The 27,690-nt window shown below is 37.6% G+C and overlaps 1 protein-coding gene across 1 annotated transcript in view; it reads left to right on the forward strand.

Annotated features, from left to right (window-relative positions):
* The first annotated feature begins 23,931 nt into the window (after positions 1 to 23,931).
* Positions 23,932 to 27,690, forward strand: part of USP38 (ubiquitin specific peptidase 38) — a 36,853-nt gene continuing 33,094 nt past the window's right edge. Inside the window, exons 1-2 of the mRNA XM_032332380.1 lie at positions 23,932 to 25,233; positions 26,828 to 26,963. Of these exons, the coding sequence (XP_032188271.1) occupies positions 24,552 to 25,233; positions 26,828 to 26,963 (818 nt within the window). The 5' untranslated portion in view covers positions 23,932 to 24,551. The remainder of the gene's footprint in view (positions 25,234 to 26,827; positions 26,964 to 27,690) is intronic.

Below are 27,690 nucleotides of genomic sequence, written 5' to 3' on the forward strand. Positions count from 1 at the left end.
CAGTGAATAAAAACAGATATTTCCCCTTGTGTTGCTTTTGTACAGTGGGGGCGAATACCACCATTCCTATACCATAAAGCAAATAGAAAACATAAACTATGAAAAATGGAACAAAGAGAGGTACATGGGGCTATAAAAAAGTCAATTTGTCAAAAATAAATTTGCAGAAAGTCAATTTTCCAAATGACTGATTCACTGAATTCCCTACCAGACAATTCACCAAAAGCAAGTTTGCCAAAAGCCAATTTCTAGAAAATCAATTTGATGAAGAGTAGTCTGCCAAATCATTATTTCACCAAATAACCAATTCACTGAATTATTGATTTTTTTCATTGAAACTTCATTTCACTGAAGTTTCAATGCAGTCCTTTTATGACAGCTCTTCAGTCCCAAATTTGACAGTTTCTCTGGGCTGATTATCAATTTCATGTTTTCACATTTCAGATGCCAAGCCCTTCTCTTGTAATATAAGCAAATGGTGGACTTCTCTTTAAATGCAGCTTACTGTCTTCAGACTTGAGCTTCTGCCTGTCTCTACCTTTTCCAGAAAGACAGCTACAGAGAACTATCTGATGATATCTGATGATGAACTGGTCATCTGCAAATTGGCTTTTGCCAAATTTGTTCTTAGAACATTGGTCCTTCGTGGAACTGGCTCTCAGTTAACTGTTTCTCAGTGAAATTACCTAGAGTTCATGTCTTGAGAGGCTATCACTGGGGAATCTGATCTGTGAAGAAAAGCTTCATTGAGCAAAAATAACTGAAGTCAGAAGGATAACTCAAAAAAACAACCAAACAGGGTGCCTGGATGGCTCAGTGCATTAAGCGTCTGCCTTCAGCTCAAGTCATGATCCCAGGGTCCTGGGATGAAGTCCAGCATCAGGCTCCCTGCTCTGCAGGGAGTCTGCTTCTCCCCCTGACCCTCCTCCCAATCATTCTCTCAATCTCTCCCTCCCTCTCTCTCAAATAAATAAATATTTTAAAATTAACATGTAATGTATTATTAGCTTCAGGGGTACAGGTCTGTGAATCATCAGTCTTACACAGTTCACAGCACTCACCATAGCACATACCCTCCCCAATGTCCATAACCCAGCCACCCTATCCCTCCCCCCAACCACCCCTCAGCAATCCTCAGTTTGTTTTCTGAGATTAAGAGTCTCTAATGGTTTGTCTCTGTCCCCAGCTCCATCTTGTTCCATTTTTTCCCTCCCTAGTCCCAAAAGGCCCCCCGCTCTGCCTCTCAAATTCCTCATATTATAGAGATCGTATGATAATTGTCTTTCTCTGATTGACTTATTTCACTTAGCATAATACCGACTAGTTCCATCCATATCATTGCAAATGGCAAGATTTCGGGTTATTGATGGCATAGTAATTCCACCAAATAAATAAATAAATAAAATCTCAAAAAACAAACAAGCAAAAGGGACAGGAAACAAAGCGAACAGCAAGTCCAAAAACTAAGTGGAGGTTAACACACCGGAATTACAAAAATTTGCAAAATGGCCAGAGTGGCTGGAATACGGAAAACAAGGGGAAGCAGAGTGTGATAAGAGACTAGCAATATAGTTGGGAGCTAAATCCTGTTGTGCCTCAGAGCCTATAGGAAAGACTTCTGTTATTATGTTAACAATGATGATCTTTAATGTATTTTAAGTGGAGAATGACATAAGGTTTTCATTCTGAAAGATCATTTTGCAAGTGGTGTAGAGACCATATTTTAAGAGTGTGATAGCATAGGCTGTTTTCTCACCTGGAGAGTTTTCTCACTCTTGCTCAGTCGTACTTAGATTAGGGGGAATAGAAAAAGTGGAGTAAAGTAAATCACTTACAGGGTTGTTTTTGTTTGTTTGTTTTGTTTTGTTTTTTACAATGGAGGAACAACAGAATTCATTATGGGATATTGGATATGGGGATGAAGAAGAGAAAATTCTATGGATAACTCCAAGATTTCTGGTTTGCAGAAGCAGATGATGTTGCCATTCCTGAAAAAGAAAAAAAAAAAGAGACTCTGTTTGTATAATATTCTCATTCAATGTATATTTTATGAATCTATAAGAATATCTTCTTTCAAATCTTAAGTTATTAAGAAGTGAAATGTAAAAAAAGAAAAAAATTAAATGTGAATTTGATTGAGGATTTTTATGTAATTTAGTGCTTCATGTATGTAGATACTCAATAAACCACAATCTTTATGTTCCAGGCTCCCTCGTTTACTAGCTGGTTGACTTTATGCTACTAACTTAAATTCATTGTCCCTCATTTCTTCAACCTTAAAATGGGAATAATACTAGTGCTTGCCTGGGAAGAAACTAGCTAACAATATTCCTGCAATCTATTCTCTCCCTTTACTACAGGGAGGCCTCCCCCCTCCCCCCAAAAAAAGAAGTTGACCAAGTTAAATCTCCTCATGAACATGCTAATGACAAAACTGGTAAACACATTAATTATGCCAAGTCATCATTTTACCAAATAATGCTAATGAGAGATCCTTGTTATGGTCTGAATGGTGTCCAGGTTAAAGCCTAATCTCTAGAATTTGAAGACAAGGCCTATAAAAAGACAATAAAGTTTAAATCAGGTCGTAAGGGGGGCCTAATCCAATAGGCCTGTCCTTATAAGAACAGGAGGAGATACTAGAGGCCTCTGTATCTCTTCATATCACAGAAGGAAAGACCTTGTGATGACACAGTAAGAAGGCTACTGCCCAGGAGCCAGTAAGAGAGACCTCATTAGAAACAAACCCTGATGGCACTTTGATCTTGGACCTTTAGCCTCTGAAAAAATAAATTTCTGTTGGAGTTTTAAGCTGCGCAGGTCGTGGTATTTTGTTATGGCAGTTCTAGCAGATTAAGACAGTCCTTATCTATGGAAAGCCTTTGGCAGAATGTACCTGATCTGTTTTGATTCCTTATAGTAGCTAAATCTAGAATCTAGGGATTTAGGAGTCAGGTACCAATAACTATCTAAGTGTAAAGTGGAAATGTGTTATTATTGAAAAAGTTACCTTTTGTGTAAAAAATGCAGCAACTTGTGTTACTTATTTAGAGACTTCATATACTCATCTGTGCCAGAGTGAATCCCGGTACAGCAAGAAAGGACATGGAGATCTGTGTTGGTGGTCCCAGGCCTCTCCCTACTAAGCCTGTGCTTCAAGATTACTTGTAATAAAGATTAGTAAACTTGATGCAGAATAAGATCTCTAATTCTTTTTTTTTCCTTTTTTAAAAAAATATATTTATTTATTTGACAGAGAGTGGGATCACAAGTAGGCAGAGAGGCAGGCAGAGAGAGGGGGAAAGCAGGCTTCCCGCTGGGCAGGAAGCCCGATGTGGGGCTCGATCCCAGGACCCTGAGATCACGACCGGAGCTGAAGGCAGAGGCTTAACCCACTGAGCCACCCAGGTGCCCTAAGATCTCTAATTCTTGATTGTCTGATTTGATAATGCAATCCTTTGTGTTAAGATCACTATCTAAGAGAACTGTGGTGAGGATTAAATGAGTCAATGCTTGTGAAAATGCAGTACCAAGTTCATAGAAAATACTCTTTAAGTATTGTTATTATTAGTCTACTATACTAATCCTAAGGAATATTAAAAAGCTATCTTTAATAGAGTGAATAACATGTGACAAACACTTGAACTAAATAAGTACCTTCTATGGATTATCTCATTTATTATATAAAAAGCCCTAAATTCTCTATTACCATCATATGAGAGGCCTGAAGCCTCAAGACTAATTCATTTTCCTAAGGTCAGATAGCTAGTAAATTATAACACTAGGTTTTAAATTCAGACACTTGAACTCTTCAGTTGAGCTGTTTTTCCTTATTTCAAATCACACTGTCTTGCTATACTATCAAGTCTCTGAAACCACTTTGGAATGTCTATCTAGGTGCTATTTTTAGTATGATGGAAGTATATATATTAACTAGCACCAAAATGGCCTTAAAATGTTAATGCAGTTTCTAAATAAATGTGACTTCCATCTAGGGAGTTACTAACATTGGGAGAAATTTTTAAAAATAATAGAGAAAACTATTATTTTTCTCAATTTCTCAAACTGTAATGAGCCTTTGCTATGGCACTGAGCATAGCCTTCCCCCTATCCCCATGTTACCCCCAAAAGATACATGGCCCGGTCAATTCTGAAACAATAAAATTGGAGTTTTAAGAAAATTAACAAAAGGTTTAGTTAGAAGATATGCATGGAAACTTCCAAAGGAAGATTGGGAAGACTGGGAAGAAAATCAATCTAGATTGGACCACCACAGAGAAGAATGCTTATTAAGAAGAAATGATACAGATGTAGTGAAAAGAAGGGTCATATATACCCCAATGTTCATAGCAACAATGGCCACAATCGCCAAACTGTGGAAAGAGCCAAGATGCCCTTCAACAGATGAATGGATAAAGAAGATATGGTCCATATATATACTAGAATATTATGTCTCCACCAGAAAGGATGAATACCCAACTTTTGTATCAGCATGGACAGGACTGGAGGAGATTATGCTGAGTGAAATAAGTCAAGCAGAACAGTCAATTATCATATGGTCTCACTTACTTGTGGAGCATAAGGAACAACACGGAGGACATTGGGAGGAGAGGAGAAGTGAGTTGGGGGAAATCAGAGGGGGAAATGAACCATGAGAGACTGTGGACTCTGAGAAACAAACTGAGGGTTTTGGAGGGGAGGAGAGTGGGGGGTTGGTGACCCTGGCGGTGAGTATTAAGGAGGGTACGTATTGCATGGAGCACTGGGTGTGGTGCATAAACAATGAATCTTGGAACACTGAAAAAATAAAATAAAGTTTAAATTTAAAAAAGAAGCAGCAATGGAAATTGACATCAGTATTCCATTTGTGAAGAATGTGTACTTAATTTTATATACGTATGCATAAGTCAACTGCACATGAAAATATATATTTATTGTTTTTAAAAACCCTAATGTAAAGCATTTCTTTCCCTAAGCATTGTTAGAAAAAAATACCGTAACTAAAAGGACCTGGAAAGGTGCTCCACCATGGGTAATTGGCATCCTGCACATTCTTACATAATGTGCCAAGATTGCAAAGCCCTAACCACTCCTTTCTTTGGCCATTCCTCAAGGTTGTATTTACAGTGAGCAATCTTGAGAGATAGGTTAATGCCCTCATCCCAAAGAGCAGCCTTCTTTATTGCTTGCTATAAAAGCAGGGGATTCCCATATTTGGTGTTTTTTTCTTGTAACACAACTAACTAATGTATAGGCCCCCAACTAAGCCCTCTGTGTCATTCGCATGTGAATGAGGGCCAAGGGGAACTGATGCAAATATACAGATGTTCAAGCATTGATGAAAAAATACCAGCCTAACTTACTTGCTTGCAGGCATGGTAAAATCAAATCACAGAACCAACAAACCCCGCTCCACTCTGTAATAAAGATTCCAGAGCCCAGAATAGACAAATGAGATAAACAGCATCTTTCATAATGAAATTTTTGATGGATTTTATTTTTTAGAGCAGTTTTACGTTTACAGAAAAGTTCCCCCAGAAAGTTTTAAATTTTTATAGGCCTCCAACCCCAGTTTTATTATTAACAACTTGTGTTCATGTGGTACATTTCTTACAACTGACTAATATTAATACTTTATCTAACTAAAGCCCATAGTTTACATTAGGGTTTATTCTCTATTATACATTCTACTGGCTTTACAAATGCATAATGTTATGTACCCTTCATTATAATATTACATAGGGTAGTTTCATTGCCATAAAAATCCCTGTGCTTGAGACACCTGGATGGCTCAGTTGAATAATCATCTTCTTTGGCTCAGGTCATGATCCCACATTGCTGGGATGGAGTTCCACATAGGGTTCCTTGCTTAGTGGGGAGCAACTTCTGCCTCTATCTGCCCCTCCCCCTGCTTGTGCTCTCTTTCTCTCTCTCTGAGAAGTAAATAAATAAAATCTTTTTTTTTTTTTAATCCCTATGCTCTACTTTTTCATCTCTTCCTTCTCCCTAACCTCCAGCAGATATTGATCATTTTACTCTCTGCTTAGTTTTGTCCTTTCCGGAATGTCATATAGTTGAGATCATAAAATATGTAGCTTTTTCACACTGGCTTCTATTACTTAGCAACATGCATTTAAGGTTCCTCTATGTCTTTTCATGGCTTGATAGTTCATTTCTTTTTAACTTCATCCACTTATAGTAAGAGAAAATATTTATATAACATCTATCTTTTCTAAATTACTGAGACTCAATAGGTCACCTAACATATGGCCTATCCTGGAAAATGTCCCATGTCCACTTGAGAAGAATACGTATACTGTTGTTAAGTAGAGTGTTCTGTATATGTATGTTATGTATATGTATGTTAGTGCATTGCATTGTCTTCTTTTTCCTTACTTACCTTCTGTTTGTTCTATCAATTATTGAGAGTATATTGAAATCTTTCAAATGTTATTGTAGAATTATCTATTTCTCCCTTATTTTTTCCAGTTTTATTGAGCTATAATTGACATATTGGGTTAGTGTAAGATGTATAAAATAATGATTTAATGCATGTGTTTATTGGAAAATGATTACCACAATGTTTAGGTTGTTTGTTTTATTTTTAGAGAGAGAGCATGAGCACATAGGGGAGGGACAGAAGGGGACGGATAATCTTAAGCAGGCTCCATACCCAGCATGAAGCCCAAATGGGGGTTCGATCTCATGACCCTGACATCATGACCTCAGTTGAAATCAAGAGTTGGACACACAACTGACTAAGCCACCCAGGTGACCCTTATTTGTCTATTCTTATATTTAACTGAACTGCTCTATCCATTCTCTCAATCTCTATTTTCTGATTATCAGTTATATATAAAATAATTACTAATAAAATATTTACTAATAATAATTAATTCTGTCATTTTCTCCAGCTTTATTAAGATATAATTGACATATAACATTGTATAAGTTTAATGTATACAATGTGATAGTTTGATACATGTATATACTGTGAATTATTTAGCATAATAATATTAGTCAACACATCCTTCACCTCACATAATTAACATCTTGTTGTTGTTAAAGTGACAACATTAAAGCTCTACTCTCTTTTTTTACTTGCATAATATAATGTTTCCTTTTTAAGGTTTTTATTTAAATTTTGTTAACATACACTGTAATATTAATCTCAGGCATAGAATTTAGTGATTCATCATATACATACAACATGCAGTGCTCATCACAAGTGCCCTCCTTAACACCCATTTTATTGACTTTCTCCACATCTTCCTTTAGTTTGTTGAGCGAGCATCTTTAAGACAGTCTTTTAAAAAAAGATCATGGTGTAGTATGGGGCACCTGGGTTGCTTAGTCAGTTGAGGGTCCAAATCTTGATCTCATCTCAGGTCTTGATCTCAGAGTTGTGAGTTCAAGCCCTGTGTTGGGCTCCACAGTGTGGAGCATACTTTAAAAACAAAAACAAAAACAAAAAAAAACATTGTGTAGTAGATCTGCCATTAGATATTTTCAAGGCCAGTTTCTGTTGATTTTTTTTTTTCCTTGAGTGAGCCATACTTTATTTTTTCTTTGTATGCCTGGTGGATTTTTTTTGTTGAAAAGTAGATATTTTTATCTAATAATGTGACAACTGAAAATCAGATTCTCCTCTTCCCTAAGAACTTAACTATTTTTTGTTATTGTTTTTATTTTGTTTGTAGTTGTGATGGTTCTTGTTGCTGTTCTAGTCTATCTCTGTGCCAAGAATCAGTTGCAGGTGTACAATTAAGATCATCCAGGTCCTTTCTGAGACCTTCTCTGAGCCTATACAGCCACATTCTACTTTTTCCTTATGTGAATTTGTTTTCTAATGTCCTAATCTTTAGTGTCTGGCTCCCAAAAGTGAGGGAAAGAAAAAAATTAAGTGCAGAGGAAAAAGGTGTTGGCCCTTTAAATCCTCTGGAAGTTACTTCAGCCTGGGGGATGGAGGATTGTTACAGTGGGAGGAGGAAAAACAACAGCTGCATCTCTGTGATCAGACCTTGAGATTTGGAGGATAGGGTCTCTTACCCAGTTTGGTTCCTGCAAGCTATGTGGAAACTGCTCCAGGAACATGTCCACAACTGCCTGCCATAGTGGCTGGTAATAGGGAGTTGGTAGTTACTACTGAAATTGACCAAAATTAACTGCAGTTTGCCATCTAAGATATCCCCTGCAATCTGCAAGACTTCAATAGATCTGAGTTGCGAAAAAGTTGCAGCACACAGATTCTGCCAGTGTAACTGTTATCTCAATGAGAAGACAGCTCCTGGTGCTTCCTACTCTAGCAGCTTCTGAGACTCCTTCATAATGTGTTTTTAACATTAGTAATTTTATTAATTTTTCCCACAAAAAAGTACTTCCAACAATAATATAAATTACATTAAAAATCTAACATTCATGGATTTCTTTTGAGCTTTATTACTATGTATCTTTTGTGAATTTATTTCTCTAATTCTTGAATGTACAAAATTAGGTATGAATGTAATTTTGTTATCCTGTTCTATATAAGATGCTATTCTAATATATAAACAGGTGGCCCTTGGTAATAATGTTTTGATTGTGTTAGTGATGTATTTCAATCATACCAGTTCTATTAAATAATCTTATGAGACATATATTTTGCCGTGCGATGAAAAGGTAGTTGTTTGGCTATTTCACTGTGGTATGGTGGTATTTAAATGATACAAGCAATATGAGGTGTTTTTAAAGTAGTTTTCAAAAGGTTATATCACTCTTCTTTCTAGGGTAAGGTTGGCCTTGATTAGTTCCTGGGACAGCAAAGTATCTTAGTAGTTGTATAACTACAAAGTAGTCACTGAAATAATGACTGTTTTTCAGGGTAGAAAGTCATAGACTCAGAGAGATACAAAAGTACCCAAGAGGGGGTTCTTCCTGCAAAAATAATATCTCTTTTTTCCTGGTAAATGATATCGATCTGTGTCTAATAGATCACTCTTGAGTAAAATATGAACAGAGGAAAATAATTTTGTTATTAAATTACTAAAATGAGGATATATTTATAATCACATAAATAATTAATAGAAATCTTTTTCAATAATTTAGAAGTGCATACATAACTCAGTTCCTCAAGCCCTAACGTCACCCTCCCCTCCATAAAAAACCGAACGAGACGGAGGTAGAAGGAAAAGTAAATAAAGTTAAATTTCTTTTAAAACCTAAATCTCACTAACAAGGACGTTTGATAGCAGGAATGTAACATTCCACCAGGAGACTCCCAATTGTCTTTATGTTAGTGCCTCATTAGAGGAAAAGTGGCCTTGGCTTGGTAGTAACCAGGCCTTCAATATCCTGACAGTCTTCTTTACCCCAATAGCCCTTCTGAACACCCCTTTGTCCTCACCTACCCAACTCCTGTGTATATAACCAGACACTCCTCACAGGCCCTGGGCAGCAGCAGCTCTTCCTGCCCACGGGTCCTGTCCCCGTGCTTTAATAAACCACCATTTTGCACCAAAGATGTCTTAAGAATTCTTTCTTTAGCCGTCAGCTCCGAACCTCACCCCACCGAACCTGACTTAGGTTCTGGAACTTCATCAAGTATATGTTCTTTTCCACACAGTTTAGACAGTGTAAAGCATGTTACTTTATAAAGTTTTGTTAAAATACCATGAGCTCCTAAAGGGTAAATATATAAGATGATAACAAGATTTAAGAAAGGAACATGTACTTAGAAAGTGAGGAGAATGGAAAGAGACTGATAATACAAGGATAAAATCGATGAAGCAAAGTATCACTAAAAGGTGAAGAGAGATGGAAGTCGCAAGCATCAGAATTAACAAAAAGAGGACTTTTTTTTTCTGAGATTAGAAGGAAGATGGGAAGTGTATAAAAATTCAAAAACTTTTTTCCAATGAAGAGAGAAATTAATAGAAATGATGTGATAGTCCTCAATCTTTCTAATAAAGAAAGAAGGATATTATCAAAGAAAAGCAGGGGGAGGGTCCTTGGGTACTGGGGGAATATGAAATATTTAGAGATGAATGTAACACTTGTTTAACAGCAATGAGTATACCTATTTCATGAGTGGATAACATGAACTAGAAATATAATTAATTAGTGCATTTTCCTGACTTAATATTTCAGCAAACAGGGAGTAAGAGAATTGAATTATAGGACTGACCCAGCATTTGAAGCCAGTTAATAAAAATTTCAATAAACTAGATAATGCCTACAGCCTGTGACTACTGATTAGTTGAAATTTCTTTCCTTTCTATAAGTAAGATCTGTTATTAACCATAATAATCCACGGGGAGTTAAAGCTACTGACTGTGGTATACATCACTGGTAAGAATCAAAAAACTCTGGAGTAGAACAAATTAATCATTTGTATAATTGTATCTGTTGTAAGCTAAATTGAGTACGTTGTTTAATTTATTGTTGTGATTCATCACTTCCAGATGATCTGACCAGAACCAAAATATGGAACTATGAGACAGAAAGTGTCCTGTTAGATAAATACAGTTGCACTGACTTTACTCCAGAAGTGACATTAAAAGGGGACAGACTTTCTTTGGCTTTGGAAGACTATGCTTATAGATTACAAAGTTCTTACTACAAGCTTAGAAAAAAGTGCCTCCCCATCCTTTTATCTCAAACAAACAACCCAAACAAATAAACAAGAAAACTCTAGCCTGCCCACCAATCCAACTTCTTTCTTTTCATGGGTTCCTTTGTAATACAGAAACTCTGTAATTAGCACTTGCACCTACATTATGGACTCATGAATAATAAATTCATTTAACAATTCATTAGCTGTTTTCCTCAATGCTTTTCTAAACAATTTCTTCTCCAAAACTTACCACAACCCCCCGCCACCCTCAGTTTTCTGAGCTTTCTAAACCAATCCAAGATATAGACATGGATATTTGAGAAAATATGTATGTTTCATTAACCTCACATCCTAGTGAGCTTCCTCATAAAAACAAATGACAACCCAAACCACAACCTTTACGTTTCAGATAGAAGGGAAAACAGAAGCAAGGAATGACGGGAGGAAGGAAAGAATGGGAAAGAAAGGAGGGAAGGAGGGAGGAGAGGAGAGGAAATTGGAAGGGTGGGGAGAGGAGAGGAGGAAGACCTGGTCTGAGCGTCGAAGAATATGGTTCAGTAAAATTCTACATTGCTGTTTTTTCCTCAGCCAAACCACCAACTAATAAAAGAGGAAAAATAAATATTAGTTGTGTGCTATCATGTGTCAAACTCTTTATGTACACTGGATTATTTAATCCATAGAACATTCCTGGGAGTAAGGACTAGAGTGCACTTTTGCAGATGAGGAAACTGACTAAGGTCCAAGCATGTAACCTAAGGCTGCACCGTAAGAGTAGGGTCAATCCATTTCGGTCTGTTTTGAAAAACATTTGAAAAAATATTTTTTCTTCACTAATCTATAATTGAAAGTGAAAAAAATATGTAACATTTTAAAAAACAGAAAGATGACTTGCCCTTTTTTGTTCCCACATTCTCTGGTTCTTTGTTTGCCACCCCTTAGAGTTAGAAGGGATACTTCAAATAAACCCTCTGGATTGTTCTTCACATGAAAGTGCTTTATAGCTAAATCTGCCTCAAGTACCACCTTCCTAAAATACAAATATTTTTTTCTACATTGGAACCTGTAACAGATTATCACATCTTGTTTTATCTAAGAAATCTAAGCTAGCTGGTGATACATCTTTGAGAAAAAGTATGTACAAGGCCTCAGAAATAAGGCATTAAAACATTATCAAAAATATTTAGGCATTAAAACATTATTAAAAATATTTAACAACCTACAGACTGGCAATGTCCACATTATCTTAAGAAAACATACACACACACATATATGTGTATATGTACATATATATGTATATATATACACACTCATGTGTTATAGCAGTTACAGCAAAGGAAGCTAAGATACAGAATTCCTAAAGAGACATAATATCACTGAAGAACTTATTTCCTGTCAAATCTCTCTTTAAAAATATTTATTTTTGCCAAATGAGCATATCACCAGAAACATCTTAACTAAAACCAAGATTAATTATTTAATATTACTGAACGCTGAGTCCTGGGAGATATTGTGCTGGGTGCTGGGTTAGAAACAGGAATGAAGATAAATGTGATCCCTGTTCTTATGGAACTTAGCTCCCAGTGTAGAAAAAAAGATATTCAAAAATTATAGAAAAAATAATTATAATCGTGATGAGTGCTAGAGAAAGATACAGAATGCTGAGAATATTTTATAGTACAACATTAAAGATCTTATCTAAATATTAGAGAAGTTTGTTGCAACCAGAAGTCATTGTTTCTGTAACACATTAAAAAAATGAATAGGCTAATTCCTCAGAAAATTCTTTAGAAAGAAAATTCAACCTAAGCCAAGAACCTGGCTATGTACTTGCATATTTTATTTAATTTACTTTTATAACAAAACCACAAGGTACCTCTTGACAGACCCTGGTTTTATTCTCCAATTTGGTGTGCCAAGTGCGTCTTACACAGTAACCGTCATGACAGAAACTTTAAAAATTACCGAAACAGTACATGAAAAATTTCAGTACTATTTTCTGTCTAAATCTTCAAAACTCGTACACAAGCATTGCACAATTATCCATTCCAGCCCTCTCCTTGTCTTAGCAAACATGAATTTTCAGATTATGCAAAGACCCCAATCACAAAATAAATAAAACTGCTACCATTGCACGGCCCCCTGCTTTCTTGCTCTCACTTCATTCCTATTTACACCATCCTGTAGTTACATGTCCTTCTCTGAGCAAGGCAATACCTCAGTTGTCCCCAACCAGCAAATTGCTCCTCTCTCAACATTTAACAGTAGCAATGGTAGTTCTGAGTTCCTGATAAAAATAAGTGAAGAGGAGAGACCCAGGTCTAGTCTAAGGGAAAATAATTGCGTTAACCAAAACAAGAATATTCTCACCCACTGTTTTTACTTGTATTATTTGTGGATGATTCTAGGCAGCAGAGGGAGAACTGTAATAGTTTTTTATGTACCTATAAACATTTCTGCCCATTTTTTAGGGCCATATTTGGAGTTCCCCTACTGCTTATTCTGAATTCATGTTCAGCTAATTCTGACTGCTTTAATCTTTGGTGACTTTTAAAAATTAAATTTCAAGTTTAAAATTTTGTTTGAATGTAACAATAGGTAAAATGTCTGCAAATCAACAAGATTCTACTATTACACAAACTCTCCTCAGGTAAGAGGGAAAAAATTATTGCTTAGCTTTTGAGAAAAATCCCCTTATGATAATGAAAGTCTTTGATATAGCAGCAATAATTGCCTATGACATAAATTGAAGGCAATGTATATTAAGCCTTGATTATCTTCAAGGCCTTCAGATTCCTTCATAACCTCACATACCACCCTATGCCCTTCAGAGGAAGACATTTTGCCAACAGGTATTTCACTCATGAGTAATCTGAGCCCAAGTTTGTACTTGAATAGGCACTAAAGGGGACATTTGTTCATTACAGCTTCAATTCTGAACTTAAAGCTTTTATCAAAGACTTTCATCAAGATTAATTTCACAATGCCTTTTTTATGCATGTTGATTTCAGTTGTCACAAAAATAGCCTGAGTAAACTTATCTTCAAGATTCTAATTCCCATAAGGCTCTGAATTTTCCCTTTTTTGGCCCCATTCCTTATCCCTGTCCAAAACCAGAAATAATACCTGGGCCTTTTGAGACTCAGTCATCAGCAGAATGGCCTTCTTGAAACATCCTCTTCACTTCTTGCTTTAAAACCTGATCGAGCCCTCAGCCCTTTTCTCTGCAGCTCAAAGTCCTAACTCTACTACTAGAAGGCCCGGAAGTAGAGATGACATTCTCATTTTTTGTTGCTCCTGCCATACCATTCTTCTTCCCTCCTCCATAAACATGTTCCATTTAAATTTCATGACATCAAACTACAGCATTAATTCTCATTTCCTTGCTGCAGTGCTGGAACAATCTTATCTTCCTCCACCCTGCTCCTTGAAGATTTTAGTTCCTAACTCCCCAATACAGTCTCAGACCCTATTCCTGTCATAAATTTCAGTTGACTTCTATGCCCACATCGATGATCCACCCAATGCATTGTCATTCAGTGCCTTGACCTTCTTTCTTCCAATTTAATCCTCTACCTTATTCCAGTTATTTACTCACATGACCATACCTCCATCTTTGTCATCCCCAATAATTACAGCTTCTCAATCATCTCAATTTGAGGCATCCCACTTTCTGACCACCATCTCCTATCTTTCTAGCTTAACTACCTATATTTGAAGAATTCCAACAAGTCTCTGACCCTACAAAAATCTATAGTTCATTGATTCTATCCACCTTAAATTGCATGGTCAGTGATAATCACTTCCTTGCATATACCACATATATCTTTAACTCTCCTTCCCTTCTCTTATCTCTTTGTATTCGGCTAAACCACAGCCGTGTTTATGTCCAGTTCTCTGCCTGCTCCATATTTGCACCTGTGCATGTAAACATGGCTGGAGGAAACAAATAAATAAATTGACTTGTGCAACCAAAAAAGAGGCAGAACCCTTGGTGGGCCTCTGGATTTGGAAGGTAGCATATTCTTCATTTGGGAGGGTTTTTTTAAAAATTAATTAATTAATTAATTATAATTTGTGTGTGTGTGTTCCAAAATTGTTTATGCACCACACTCAGTGCTCCATGCATTATGTGCCCTCCTTAATACCCACCATCAGGCTCACCCAACCCCCCACCACCCTCCCCTTTAAAACTCTCAGTTCGTTTCTCAGAGTCCACAGTCTCTCGTGGTTTGTCTCATTTGGGCATTTTAATCTACCCCATTTACTGAGTGACGTTAAAAGCTTCTAGTTTTGACTGGGGTCTAGAACAGAAGGCTCTGTAAAAGGTCCAGGTGGCTGTACAAGCAGCTCTGCTACTTGCGTCATATAATCCACCACATCCAGTGAGACTGAAAGGTCAGTGGTAGATAGAGATGCTATTTGGAGCCTTTTGCAAGTCCCTAGAAGTGAACAACACAAGCCCCTAGGATTTTAAAGCAAAATTCTGCCATCTTCTGCAGATAGTTACTCTGAAAAACAGCTCCTGGCCTGCAACTGAGACTTCATAGAAACTAAATGTACAACCATGAGCCACCAGGATACCGTGTGACCTGAGTTTCTAATCGTGAACTGGGTGTTACCTGACCCACCAAGGCACAAATGTGGCACGCATAGCAGTACTCCATTATCAAGTGAAAATGGTATGTATGTGATTAGGCTCAAGCAGGCCCTGAAGGCAAAAGTTACATGTAAAAGTGGCCCAAATGCTCATGGTCCTCACTCCTGCCACGCTACCTTCTCTTTCCCAGCCTGCACCTATGGCCTCATGGAGAGTTCCCTCCAATCAGTTGACAGAGGAAGATTCTGGCCTGGTGTAGAGATGGTTTTGGACAATACGCAGATACCACCCAAAAGTGGACAGCTGGAGCACTACATTCCCTTTTTCTGGGACATCCCTGAAGGGCAGTGGTAAAGGGAAACCCTCCCAGTGCACAGAACTTTGCGCAGTGCACCTGATTATTCACTTTGCTTGGAAGGAGAAATGGCCAGACATGATTACATACTGATTCACTGACTGTGGCCAATCACTTTCGCCCCAAACACCCCTGGCATTGTCCAGTGGACTCATGAACAAATGACTATGGTGTCAAGGATGGAGGTTATCATGGGCTTAGCGCATAGATTCCCACTTACCAAGACTGACCTAGCTATGGCCACTGCTGAGTGTCCAATCTGTCAATTGAAAAGACAACATTAATCCCGATATGGCACAATTCCCTGAGGTGGTAGCCGGTTACCAGGTGGCAGACTGATTACTCTGGACTGCTTCCATCATGGAAGGGGCAGTATTTTGTTCTTACTGGAACAGACATTGTCTCTGGATATGGGATTTCCTTCTCTGCATACAATGCTTCTCCCCAAACTATCATCCATGAACTTACAGAGTACCTTACCCACATCCATTGTATTCTACATAGCATTACGTCTGATCAAGGAATTCACTTCGCAGCAAACAAAGTGTAGCAATGGACCCATACTCACGGAATTCACTGGTCTTCTCATGTTCCCCGCCCTCTTCCTGAAGCAGCTGGCTTGACAGAACAGTGTAAAAGCCTTCTGAAGATTTTAGAGACTCAATTACAGTGCCAACTAGGTGACAACTTGCAGGGCTAAAGCAAAGTTCTCTAGAAGTCTGTGTATTCTCTGAATCAACATCTGATATATGATGCTGTTTCTCTTACAGCCAGGATTCACAGGTCCAGAAACCAAGCCGTAGAAGTAGGAGTGACACCACTCACTATTACTCCTGGTGACCTGCTAGCAAAATTTTTGTTCCCTCTTACTGAGACATTATGCTCTGCTAGTTTAGAAGTCTTGGATCCAAAGGGAGGAATGCTTCCACCAGGAAATACAACAATGATTCCAGTGAACTAAGAGTTGAGAATGTCACTAGACTACATTGGACAACTCAAACCAATGATTCAATAGGCAAAGAGAATCAAGAGTTGTTGTGCTTGATTGAACCTGACCATCAAGGGGAAATCAGGCTGCTAGTCCACACTAGACATGAGGAATGTACTCTGTCCAGAATATGAGAGATACTTTAAGGCATCTCTTACTATACTCCCTAAGTGATTAAAGTCAGTAAGAATCCAATCAAAATAGGACTAGTAATGGACCAGACTCTTCAGGAATAAAGGTTTGAGTCACTCTACTGGGCAAAGAACCATAACCAGCTAAAGTGCTTGCTGAAGGCAATAGTGAGAAATAGGTGAGAAAAAGATTCTTACAAATACCAGCTATAACTACATGACCAGTTACAGAAATGAGGACCATAATTATCCTAAGTATTTTTTCCTGACTTTTGTTATATGTTTGTGTGTGTAATATGCATGTTATGCATGATATGCATAACAGAAGTATTTGCTTAGTGTATATATATATGTGTGTGTGTGTGTATATATATATATATATATATGCAGCAAACATTTTGTCTTTCCTCTTATTTCCTTAAGTAAGGAATATATATATATGTGTATATATATACATATATATATATATATATATGCAGCAAAAATTTTGTCTTTCCTCTTATTTCCTTAAGTAACTTATTTCCTTAAGTAACATGGAACATATAGTGTGCAAGTATTATTAATTTTATATCATTTGGTATTTAAGTTATAGGATATAAAGAAGAGAAAGTATCATTCAAAAATTTTACCTCCTCTTATAGGGAAGCAAGAAAACAGTATTTTAGGATATTTGGTAAAATTACAATCTTATTATTGCTTCATTTGGGGATTAAATATGGTTAAGGAGAAGTGTGTGAGTGCCAAACTGACAACTGTATAATTTTGTGTCACCTTGACTGAGCCACAGAATGCCCAGATATTTGGTCAAATAGTATTCTCTGGTGTGTGTGTAAAGACATTTCTGAATGAGATTAACATATGATTCACTAGACTGTGTAAAGCAAGTTGCTCTATCCAATGTGGATGAGCCTTATCCAATCCAATAAAGGCATGAATAGAAGAAAAAGGCAGAATAAGAGAAAATTCATTTTCTCTGCCTGTCTTCAGACAGACGAACTATAGCATTGACTCTTCTGGAACTCTAGCTTATCAACTTTAGATCCCAATACTTCTGTTTCCATAACTGTGTGAGCTAATTCCTTATAATAAATCTCATACAGTTCTGTTTCTATTCAATCTGTTTCTCTGGAGAGCCATGCTAATACACTAAACTATTTCATCACCACAAAAATCATTTTCATGTTATCTCTTTACAGTCATACCCACCCTTCCTCTTCTCCAACCCCACCATCCCTAACTTCTGGCAAACATTAATCCATTCTTCATCCCTATTTTTTTCATTTTGAGAATGTTACATAAATGGAATCTCATTACATAACCTATGAGATTGTCTTTTTTCACTTAACGTAATGTCCTTGAGGCCCATCCAAGTGGTGTGTCTATCAAGACACACCTATTTTGTTCCTATTTTGATTAGTGCTCCATGGTATGGATGTAGCACAAGTTGATTAGTCATTCACCTACTGACAAACATTATGGTTGTTTCTAGTTACTGCTTATTACAAATAAAGCTGCTATGCATATTTGTATGTTTTTGTACAAACATAGTTCTCATTTCTCTGGAATAAAAACCCAGTGTGATGACTCAGTCTATGGTAGTTGGGTATTTAATTTCTAAGAAACTGCCAAATAATTTCCCAGAGTAGCTGAATGATTTTGCATTCTACCAACATGTACGAGAGATCCAGTTTCTCTGCATTCTTGCCAGCATTAGCATAGACACTATTTTTTACTTGAGCTGTTCTAAGAGGTGTGTAATGATACCTCATGGTTTTAATTTGTATGTCCCTAGTGACTACTGATATTGAACATCTTTTCCTGTGCTTATTTGCCATCTATGTATACTCTTCAGTGCAATGTCTTTATGTTTTTTGCTTTTTATGGATTGCTTAATTTTTTTACTGCCCATTTTCTAAGAACTCTTTAACCATTTTTATGTGTACAGTTCAATATGCAGTACATGTTGTGAAATCACCACCTATTCTAAATAGTTTTATCCTCCAAAACAGGAATTCTGTACCCAGTAAGCAGTAACTCCCAAGTTCCTCTTTCCACTAACCTCTGGTAACTTCTATTCAACTGTCTCTGAATTGGACTTTTCTAGGTACCTCCCCTAAATGAAATCATGTAATTTTTGTTCTTTTATGTCTGACTTATTTAACTTAGCATAATGTTTTCAAACTTGATCCATGTTGTAGTATTTCACTCCTTTTTATGACTGGCTATTGTATAGATATAACTTATTTTGTTTATCCACTCATCTATTAATGAATATTTACATCCTTTTTTTAAAGCTTTTAAATTTTGTTGAAGTCAATTTATTGCAAATATTTTCTCCCATTTCATGTTTAGTCTTTTCACTCGCTTGGTAGTATCATCAGATACACAAAAGCCTTTTATTGTTGAACTCCCTGAGTTCTTTATTCTAGATATGTCTTTGTCAGATATCTGGTTTACAAATACTTTTTCCCAGTCTATAACTTGTTTGTTCATTCTTTTAACAGGGGAAGTTTCACTGGGGAAGGTTTTTAATTTTGATGATGTCCAATTTATTGATTGCTTTTAGTATTACGTCAAAGTACTCTCACCAAGCCCTAGGTCCCAAATATTTTTTCCTATGTCTTCTAAAAGTGTTAAGATTTGATGTTTTACATTTAAATCTATGATCCACTTTGAATTAATTTTTGTATAAGGTGTGAAGTTTAGGTCAAAGTTTTTTCTTTGCCTATAAATATCCAATTTCTCCAGCACCATTTGTTTAAAAAGCTACCCTTTCTCCACTGAATGGCTTTTGCATCTTTGCCCAAACTCAGTTGTTTGTCTATTTCTGGGTAGTCTAACCTGTTATATTGATCTGTGTGTTTATCCCTCTACCAGTACCACATTTTGTTCATTACTGTAATTTATAGTAAGTATTAGATTTGGGTTAAGTGATTTTTCCCACTTAACTCTTCTTTCAAAATTATTGTTACAATTTCAGTTTGCCTTTCCATATAAATTTTTGAATACTCTTGTATCTCAAAAAAAAAAATCTTGCTGGGATTATAATAGGAATTATGTTAAACCTGTACGTCGGCTGGGGAACAATTAGCATCTTTACTATGAGTTTCCCAATCCATGAACACAATACGCATCTCTATATATTTACATTTTCCTTTATTTCTTTAATAAGTGTTTTGTCGATTTCAGTGTAAGTCCTGCTCATGTTTTACAAAACTTACACCTAAATTGTTTTGTTGTGACTGTAAATAGTATTACATTTTTTATTTTGGTTTCCATGTGTTCATTGCTAGTATATAAAAGTATAATTGTTTTTTGTCTATTATCTTGTATTCTGAGAACTTGCTGAACTCACTTTAAGTTGTTTTGCTAATTTCTTGGAATTTTTAAAATAATTCCTTCATTTTGTTAAAAATAGTAAGTTCATTTGTTCAATAAATTATTAGATTGTTTACTTTGTGCCAGATACCGTTCTAACTACTAGATATGGAGGTTACGGAGAAAATTAGAGTTTCTTGACCTCATGGAGCTTAGATTTTAGAGGAAAGAAAAGGACTACAATCAATTAAATAACAATTAAGTTAATTTCACTTAAGTGGTTGATGGTTAAGTACTACAAAGAAATAAACAGAGTAACATAATAGAGTGGTAGATAATCTAGAACTGACCCTATGAGGAGATGACTTCTGAGCAGATTTAAATTATAGTAACCAGAGAAGAAAATTTCAGTAAGTACAAATGCCCAAAGACCTGAAAGAGGATGACCTGAGGAAGAAACCATAAGAAGGCCTGTGTGGTTCACACTGTAAGGAGGAGAGTAGTAGGAAAAGACTCAAGAGTTACTTCATGTAAAGTCTTGCAGTTAATAGTAGGCACTTGAATTGCTTGAATTTTATTCTAAATAAGATAGGAAGCACTGACAGTTTTAAAAGTTGTTAGGGAACTGCTTTTCGGCCTTTTGGCTAAGATCAAGTATAAAAGTTGTTAGGTTAAGTTTGGTGTGTGTTATTGAAATCATAAAAAATATCACTCCACCATACCAGTGATCGGTATATTTCTTTCCATCTTTTTAATTTAAAAAATGTACATTAACATAAAATGCATAAAGTGATTATTAGTAATTATTCACAAGATGATTTATTAATCACAGTTCTTTCTAATCTACACAATGAGTTTGCTTTTGATTCTATAGAGAAATATAAATAATCTCATAACTTCATAGTAGTGGTGTTGCAGTTGGCCAACTCTAACCACTGCCTTTGAAAATGTCTTTCCTCTTTGCCTATCACAAATATATAAACGCACACACACTTCTCAACTAATAGCTATTTATTTAACCTCTGGTGCTTTCATGACCTTGTCTGTAAAATGGTCCCTGATGTCTACTTCCAAAGCCTATTTTGAAAACTAAGAATAAAGTATACTATATTGAGTCCCAGGAAAACAGAGGGTGTTTAATAAATGATATTTCCCTATCCTGAGCTTTTTCTCGTTCACCCCCATCACAGCTCCTACTTTCAGATTTAAGATATTTCTAAAACCATTTCATTCATAACTGGAGTCTTAGAGTAAAATTTTATACAAAATTTTAAAGCCTGTGGCAATAGCACCTATTAATTCAATGATTAGGGGCAGAACACACTTCAGCAAAACCTTTCCACAGACTTTTGAAAATATTTTAAGATGCTGAACAAGAACATGGTACTGTATATAACTTTCAGTTGTGGGATAAAATCAATTATGTAAAATCACATTCAAATGAAATCTTAAAACAATAGAACAGGATATTGTGTACATTTTTTTTTTACCAATGGCAATATAGGAAAACATGCTTTGACTATTTGAGCATAAAAACCTACTAAATATTTTATTTCATGCATCCAGCACTCAAGAAATACTTTAAAAACATTGAGTCATGGGGGCACCTGGGTGGCTCAGTGGGTTAAGCCACTGCCTTCAACTCAGGTCATGATCTCGGGGTCCCGGGATCGAGTCCCGTGTCCGGCTCTCAGCTCAGCAGGGAGCCTGCTTCCTCCTCTCTCTCTCTCTCTCTGCCTGCCTCTCTGCCTACTTGTGATCCCTCTCTGTCAAATAAATAAATAAAATTCTTAAAAAACAAAAAACAAAACAAAACAAAAAAACCACACTGAGTCATGGGTGCTTTTGGAAGCCTGATAGTATGAAACTATGTTATCTGTGTTATGCAGACTGAGAACAACTTGCACTATGCTCTCTCAGACATCTTATTTTACAACATTCAATTTCTCAAGAGAGAATATTAACAAAAAGAAGGAAATGTTATTAATGATCTGTTAAGTTTTTAACTAACCAGTATTTTTTTTTCTCCTCAGCAATCTTCAATTATCTTCAGTTGGATCCCTAGCAAATCCTTAACTAAGGCTAATTCCAAATCTCTGCTACTCCTCAAATTCACAGGCCTACTGTTCATTCCTCTTAATGTTTCACTTTTCATATTATTTTTGTCTTCCAATACGGCACCATTCCCAGTAAAGTACAACTTTCCTCTATAGTTTTACCCTCTATCTATTTGAAAAGGAAAAGTTCCAAAGTTATTCCTGTGCTCTAGCATGGTTGTCTTTTAGACTCATCAACTGCCTTATTTCTCTTTTATCTTCAGTTTCTTCCTACAAACTCTGTCCAAAAGTTTACTCTACTTGGTTCCTTTCTCATCTAAACTGCTATTCTTATGATTACCACAACTGGCATGTTAAATATGTTGGTGTAATCATTTTGTAAATTGGTAAAAGAAAAACATACAGCTTTATTCATTTTTCTATTGAAAAAATATTTCTATTTTATTTCTATTCTATCTTAAATCATTTAAGTTTTGTCATTATTGGAGGCCATTTATGCCTAATTTCACAACTATATTAGCTAAAGGTGAACGGGGCTATAATTACGCTATTTTTCTTTCCAATTTAAAGGGCTCTATTAAAGGCTATATTCTTATTGCAAATCTTTGGACTTTAACTTGAAAAAGTACAAGCATAACTGTAGCTGTTTATTGTAAACCATGTTCAATGTCAGCATGCTCACATAAAGGCAGCCCTCAGGGATAATGTAGGTTCAGTTCCAGACCACTGTAGTACGAAGTAAGTATCACAAGAGTCAAATGAATTCTGGGGTTTCCCAGGGCATCTGAAAGCTCCGTTTACACAATACTGTTGTCTATTAAATGTGCAATGGCTTTATGTCTAAAAAACTACATACCTTAATTTTAAAATACTGTATTGCTAAAAGATGCTAACCATCATCTGAGCTTCCAGTGAATCATAATCACTGCTCACAGATTACCTTCACAAGTAATTATTAAAAAGTCTGAAATACTGCAAAAACCAAAATGTGACAAAGCCACAAAATTAGCAAATACAGTTCAAAAAACCGCGCCAACAGACTGGCTTGACACAAGGTTACCACAAGCCTCCAGTTCATAAGCCAATATCCGCAAACCACTATTTACTCTAGCACGTGAAGTCCAACAAAATGAGGTATTAAACACTGTTTAATTTTCACCTGGTTTTCTACCGTCGAAGTACTCTCAGAGATGAACATAGGCAAATATATACATACCTTTCATTCTTTCTCACCTGCCACCTTTTCCTTACTCTTCCATTGTTTGGACACCTTTTAGTTTTTCAATATGACCCAAAAGCTCACTAAAAAGATACTTCGAGGCTTGACAAAAATCCCTACCCATACCGGCCCTCACTAAACGCACGCAACTGCCAGTACAGTTCTTACTTTAATAGCCACAGCACTGAAGGCACTCACATTTAGGAGCCTTAGCTCATTTCTCGATGAAGGAGCCAAGACCTAAACCATTTCTCCTCAATCACAGTTTTGGGTTTCTCTTCCTTACTTACTCCCCAAATGTTTTTCTCTCGTTTCCAAAACGTTTTCACAAAATTTTACACAAATAGCACTTCCTCAGGCTTTCACGAATAACCTGACCGGCACAGAACCTACAGAGTTCGGAAGGTGGGCATACTAAAATCGTGGTCACTTCCTCAGCGTCCGCTCCCGGCCGCACCTGCCAGAAAACCGCCTGTGACTCGACACACGCTACCCAATGACGCGAGCGTCGCCGTGCGACTCCACTGCAAGCGGCCGCACCTGCGTAGCTGCGAAGGAGCGGGGCGGGGCAAGGCGAGGAGGGGCGGGGAGGCGGCGGGGGCGTAACCTGGAGGGTGGCGGCGAGTTGGGGAGGATTTGGAGGGGGAGAGGAGGACAGAGAGGTGGAGGCGGGGGGGAGGGGCCGGAGGGCCCGAGGGCTGTAGGGCCGGAGGGCGGGCCTTTCCGGAGGGAAAGGTCTTTCACTTCCTGTTTGCGGGAACTTCTGAATCCGGGTCAAGGAGGGTTCGCCTCCTCATCTTCTCCGGGGCTGACCCGGCACTTTCAGTGACAGCGGCTTCTGACTCAACCGAAGGCTGGTTTCATCTTACGACCTGCTGAGCCCCGACGTCCACACCTGCCTCGGGACGCTAAGTCGCGCTTCCTCCACCTATTGGGGGACAGCCACGGTCCTTAAGTGACCGCCGCCGCCGGGGGTCCTGGCCAACCGCTCCGCGCTGATGCTGAGAGGGAGCGTGGGCCCGGGGCGGCGGCGGAGTGCGAGCCTCTGGCTCCCTAGGCCCGCCGCGGGCGCTGCCGCTTCTTACGCTCCCCAGACTTGCCACCTCCCGCCCGGGCTTGGATGGGCCCTTCTGTCCGATAAATGTGGCTGCTGAGACTGCGGTGGCGGTGGTCGGTCCCGCTGCTGCTGCGGCGCTCCAAGTTCACCTGTGCCGCGGGACTCTCCTGCCCCACGTCGGGACTGTCTTCCCCCGCTTCTAATCCCCCGGCCCCGGCCTTGCAGTTTGGCGACAATGGACAAGATCCTGGAGGGCCTGGTGAGTTCTTCGCACCCACTGCCCCTAAAGCGGGTGATTGTGCGGAAGGTGGTGGAATCGGCGGAGCATTGGCTAGACGAGGCGCAGTGTGAAGCCATGTTTGACCTGACCACCCGGCTCATTCTGGAGGGCCAAGACCCCTTCCAGCGGCAGGTGGGGCACCAAGTGCTGGAGGCCTATGCGCGATACCACCGGCCAGAATTCGAGTCCTTCTTCAACAAGACGTTCGTGCTGGGCCTCCTTCAGCAGGGCTACCACTCGCTGGACAGGAAGGACGTAGCCATTCTGGACTACATTCACAACGGCCTGAAGCTGATCATGAGCTGCCCATCGGTGCTGGACCTCTTCAGCCTGCTGCAAGTAGAGGTGTTACGTATGGTGTGTGAGAGGCCGGAGCCGCAGCTGTGTGCCCGATTGAGCGACCTCCTGACCGACTTCGTGCAGTGCATCCCCAAGGGAAAACTGTCCGTCACCTTCTGTCAACAGCTTGTAAGAACGATAGGCCATTTCCAGTGCGTGTCCACCCAGGAGAAGGAGCTGCGGGAATATGTCTCTCAGGTGACAAAAGTGAGTAACTTACTGCAGAACATCTGGAAGGCCGAGCCCTCCACACTCCTGCCTTCCCTGCAGGAAGTTTTTGCAAGCATTTCTTCCACAGGTAAGTGTCATTATATTCCAGAAAAATCTCTCTTGGAAATTCAGCATGTCTCTTAGACACACACCATGTTTGCTTCTCTGCCCTGAAAACATTCTTAATGGAGAACAAATCTTAATACCCTCATCCAAAGTTTTATTCTCATCCACTTCCGTATTTAGGGTGTCCCTTTGTACCTTTGGGGACCGGGGGGGGGGGGGGGGAGCAGTGTTCCTATTTTAAATGTTGAAAATATTGAGGTCTAAGACCTTTGGCACTGAGTAAGTTGCTTAATTACCTAGCCTCTGCTGAAGTTATGGAATGCTTTGAGGATGACAGCGACTAAATAAAGCTTCTATTCATTAGTGACTAATGATAGCATAATAATGTTTACCATGTTATTATTGTACTGTGACTCTGTCATCTAGTCATTACTAGTTTTTCTCCTGTTTTTTAATTTTCCCACTTTTTTATTCATGGGCTGTATGGTTTGTTTTATTACTGGATTATCACAGTTTAACTATGTAGTTTTTGCATATTGACTTTTTTTTTCTCTACAGTAGTTTATGAGAGAGGGTATAGGTAGAAGGAGGGAAAGACTATGAGAACTTAAATAGATGTTTTTGTGCTCAGTGTATATAGCCCATCCTTAGAAAGAACTACATCCTTAGAAAGTGGGAAGGAGTCAAGTGATAATTGGCAAGAAAATGCTTTCTCACCAGGAATTTTACTTTGTATTTACATTCCTTTTTTGGACTTGGAGCTTTCAGCTCTGTAAGTTGTGAGACAATAGACCCAAAACTGTGTTCCTTTCCTCTATACTTGGTACAACCATTCTCCTTGGCTATTTGAAGTTGAACTTGTGAAGGAGGTGTCTTTTATCTTGGGAACCAGAAATAAGAGTAGAGTTTTAACAAGCTCCGTATATTCTGATGAATTAAATATGTTTAGGAAAGAATAATCAACTAAATATTTGCAGTATCTGAGTTGTCTTATTTTTTCATTGTAATTTTTCTTTTATTACCTGTGTTGCTAGAACTGTTAGATTTCCCCAGAACTTGTTCAACAGTAGCAGTAAAGGAACTTGTCTTGAATTTGCTTAATCATTATATAATTTAAACAAAGTCCCCTCAAAATTCACCTTAATTTTTACTTCTTTAAGAGATTTCTTTTAAGTCTTCCTTAGAACTATGGCTACTGTAATTAATAGTTACAAGTTACTTTGGAAGATCTAAAGTGGGAATTTAAATGATACCTTGAATTTCTTTTCTTACTAACGAATATTTTAACACAACTTAATATGACTTAATATTAACTAATGCAGGAGAATAAAGTAACTTATGAGCTGAATATGGTGATAGTGAACAATAGCTTTTATATTGCAGTAGTTCTGTCTGTAATGAACAATCATTGCTGCTCACGTTTCATCCCTCATTTCTGTAGTTTAACGTTCCTTGGATGTTGTTAGCCTGTCCGTGAGGTAGAGCATAACAGCTTGCCCTGAGTAACACCTTTGCTGCGAATACATTTTTTTTTTGTAAATTGTTGTTTCTCTCTAAATACTTCACTTGAACCTTCTTGCCATATTCCTTTTTCTTTTTTTTAATTAAAAAAATAGATACATCATTTGAACCTTCTGTAGCATTGGCAAGCCTTGTGCAGCATATTCCTCTTCAGATGATTACAGTTCTCATCAGGAGCCTAACTACGGATCCAAATGTAAAAGATGCAAGTATGACCCAAGCTCTTTGCAGGTACTTCTTCATGACACTGTAGATGGTGTTGTAGATTTGGGAGGAGGAAATACTTTATTGTATTTTGTGGGTAATGAAAAACTTAGATGTTTAAACTGAAATTGTAGAATGAAATACATATTCTCCAAATTAATTGGAATGAATTATTTACCTTACTATCTAGGTTTGACAGGTCTCCCAAATTCAAAGTAATTCAAAGTCCATTTTCAGTTCAGCTTTTTTAATTCCAAAAATATACACATGAGTAGACTTACTGTACAGTAAGGAATTGGTTGGATTATCAGTATATTTTACTAATTTACTTACTCATTGTGGTTTCCTGCAACCTGTTTTCCCTGGGTTTTTGTTTTTTGTTTTTTTAAGCTAAGTACATACTTTTATTTTCTCTTTCAATCAGAATCTCTGGATAATACACTCTACCTTAGTCTGTTTAAAAATGTGTTTTTTCTTCCTTATTCTTAAATAGATGATTGGGTAAAATGCAGAATTCTAATTTGATAGTCATTTTCTCAGCATTTTGAAAATAATACTGCATTGTCTTCTGGCATTTATTATTGCTGATATGGAGTCTGCTGTCAATCCAGTTGTCATTCCTTTGTGAGTAGTTAGGCTTTTCTGGTAATGTTTATGTCTCTTGATGTTTTTCAGTTTATTCTTATATTTCTAGGTGTAAACTTAATATATTTATCCTCAGCATTTTCATGCTTTTATTAATTCATTTGTTCAT

Source organism: Mustela erminea, chromosome 2 (assembly GCF_009829155.1).
Source record: "Mustela erminea isolate mMusErm1 chromosome 2, mMusErm1.Pri, whole genome shotgun sequence".
NCBI classification, from domain to species: Eukaryota; Metazoa; Chordata; class Mammalia; order Carnivora; family Mustelidae; genus Mustela; species Mustela erminea.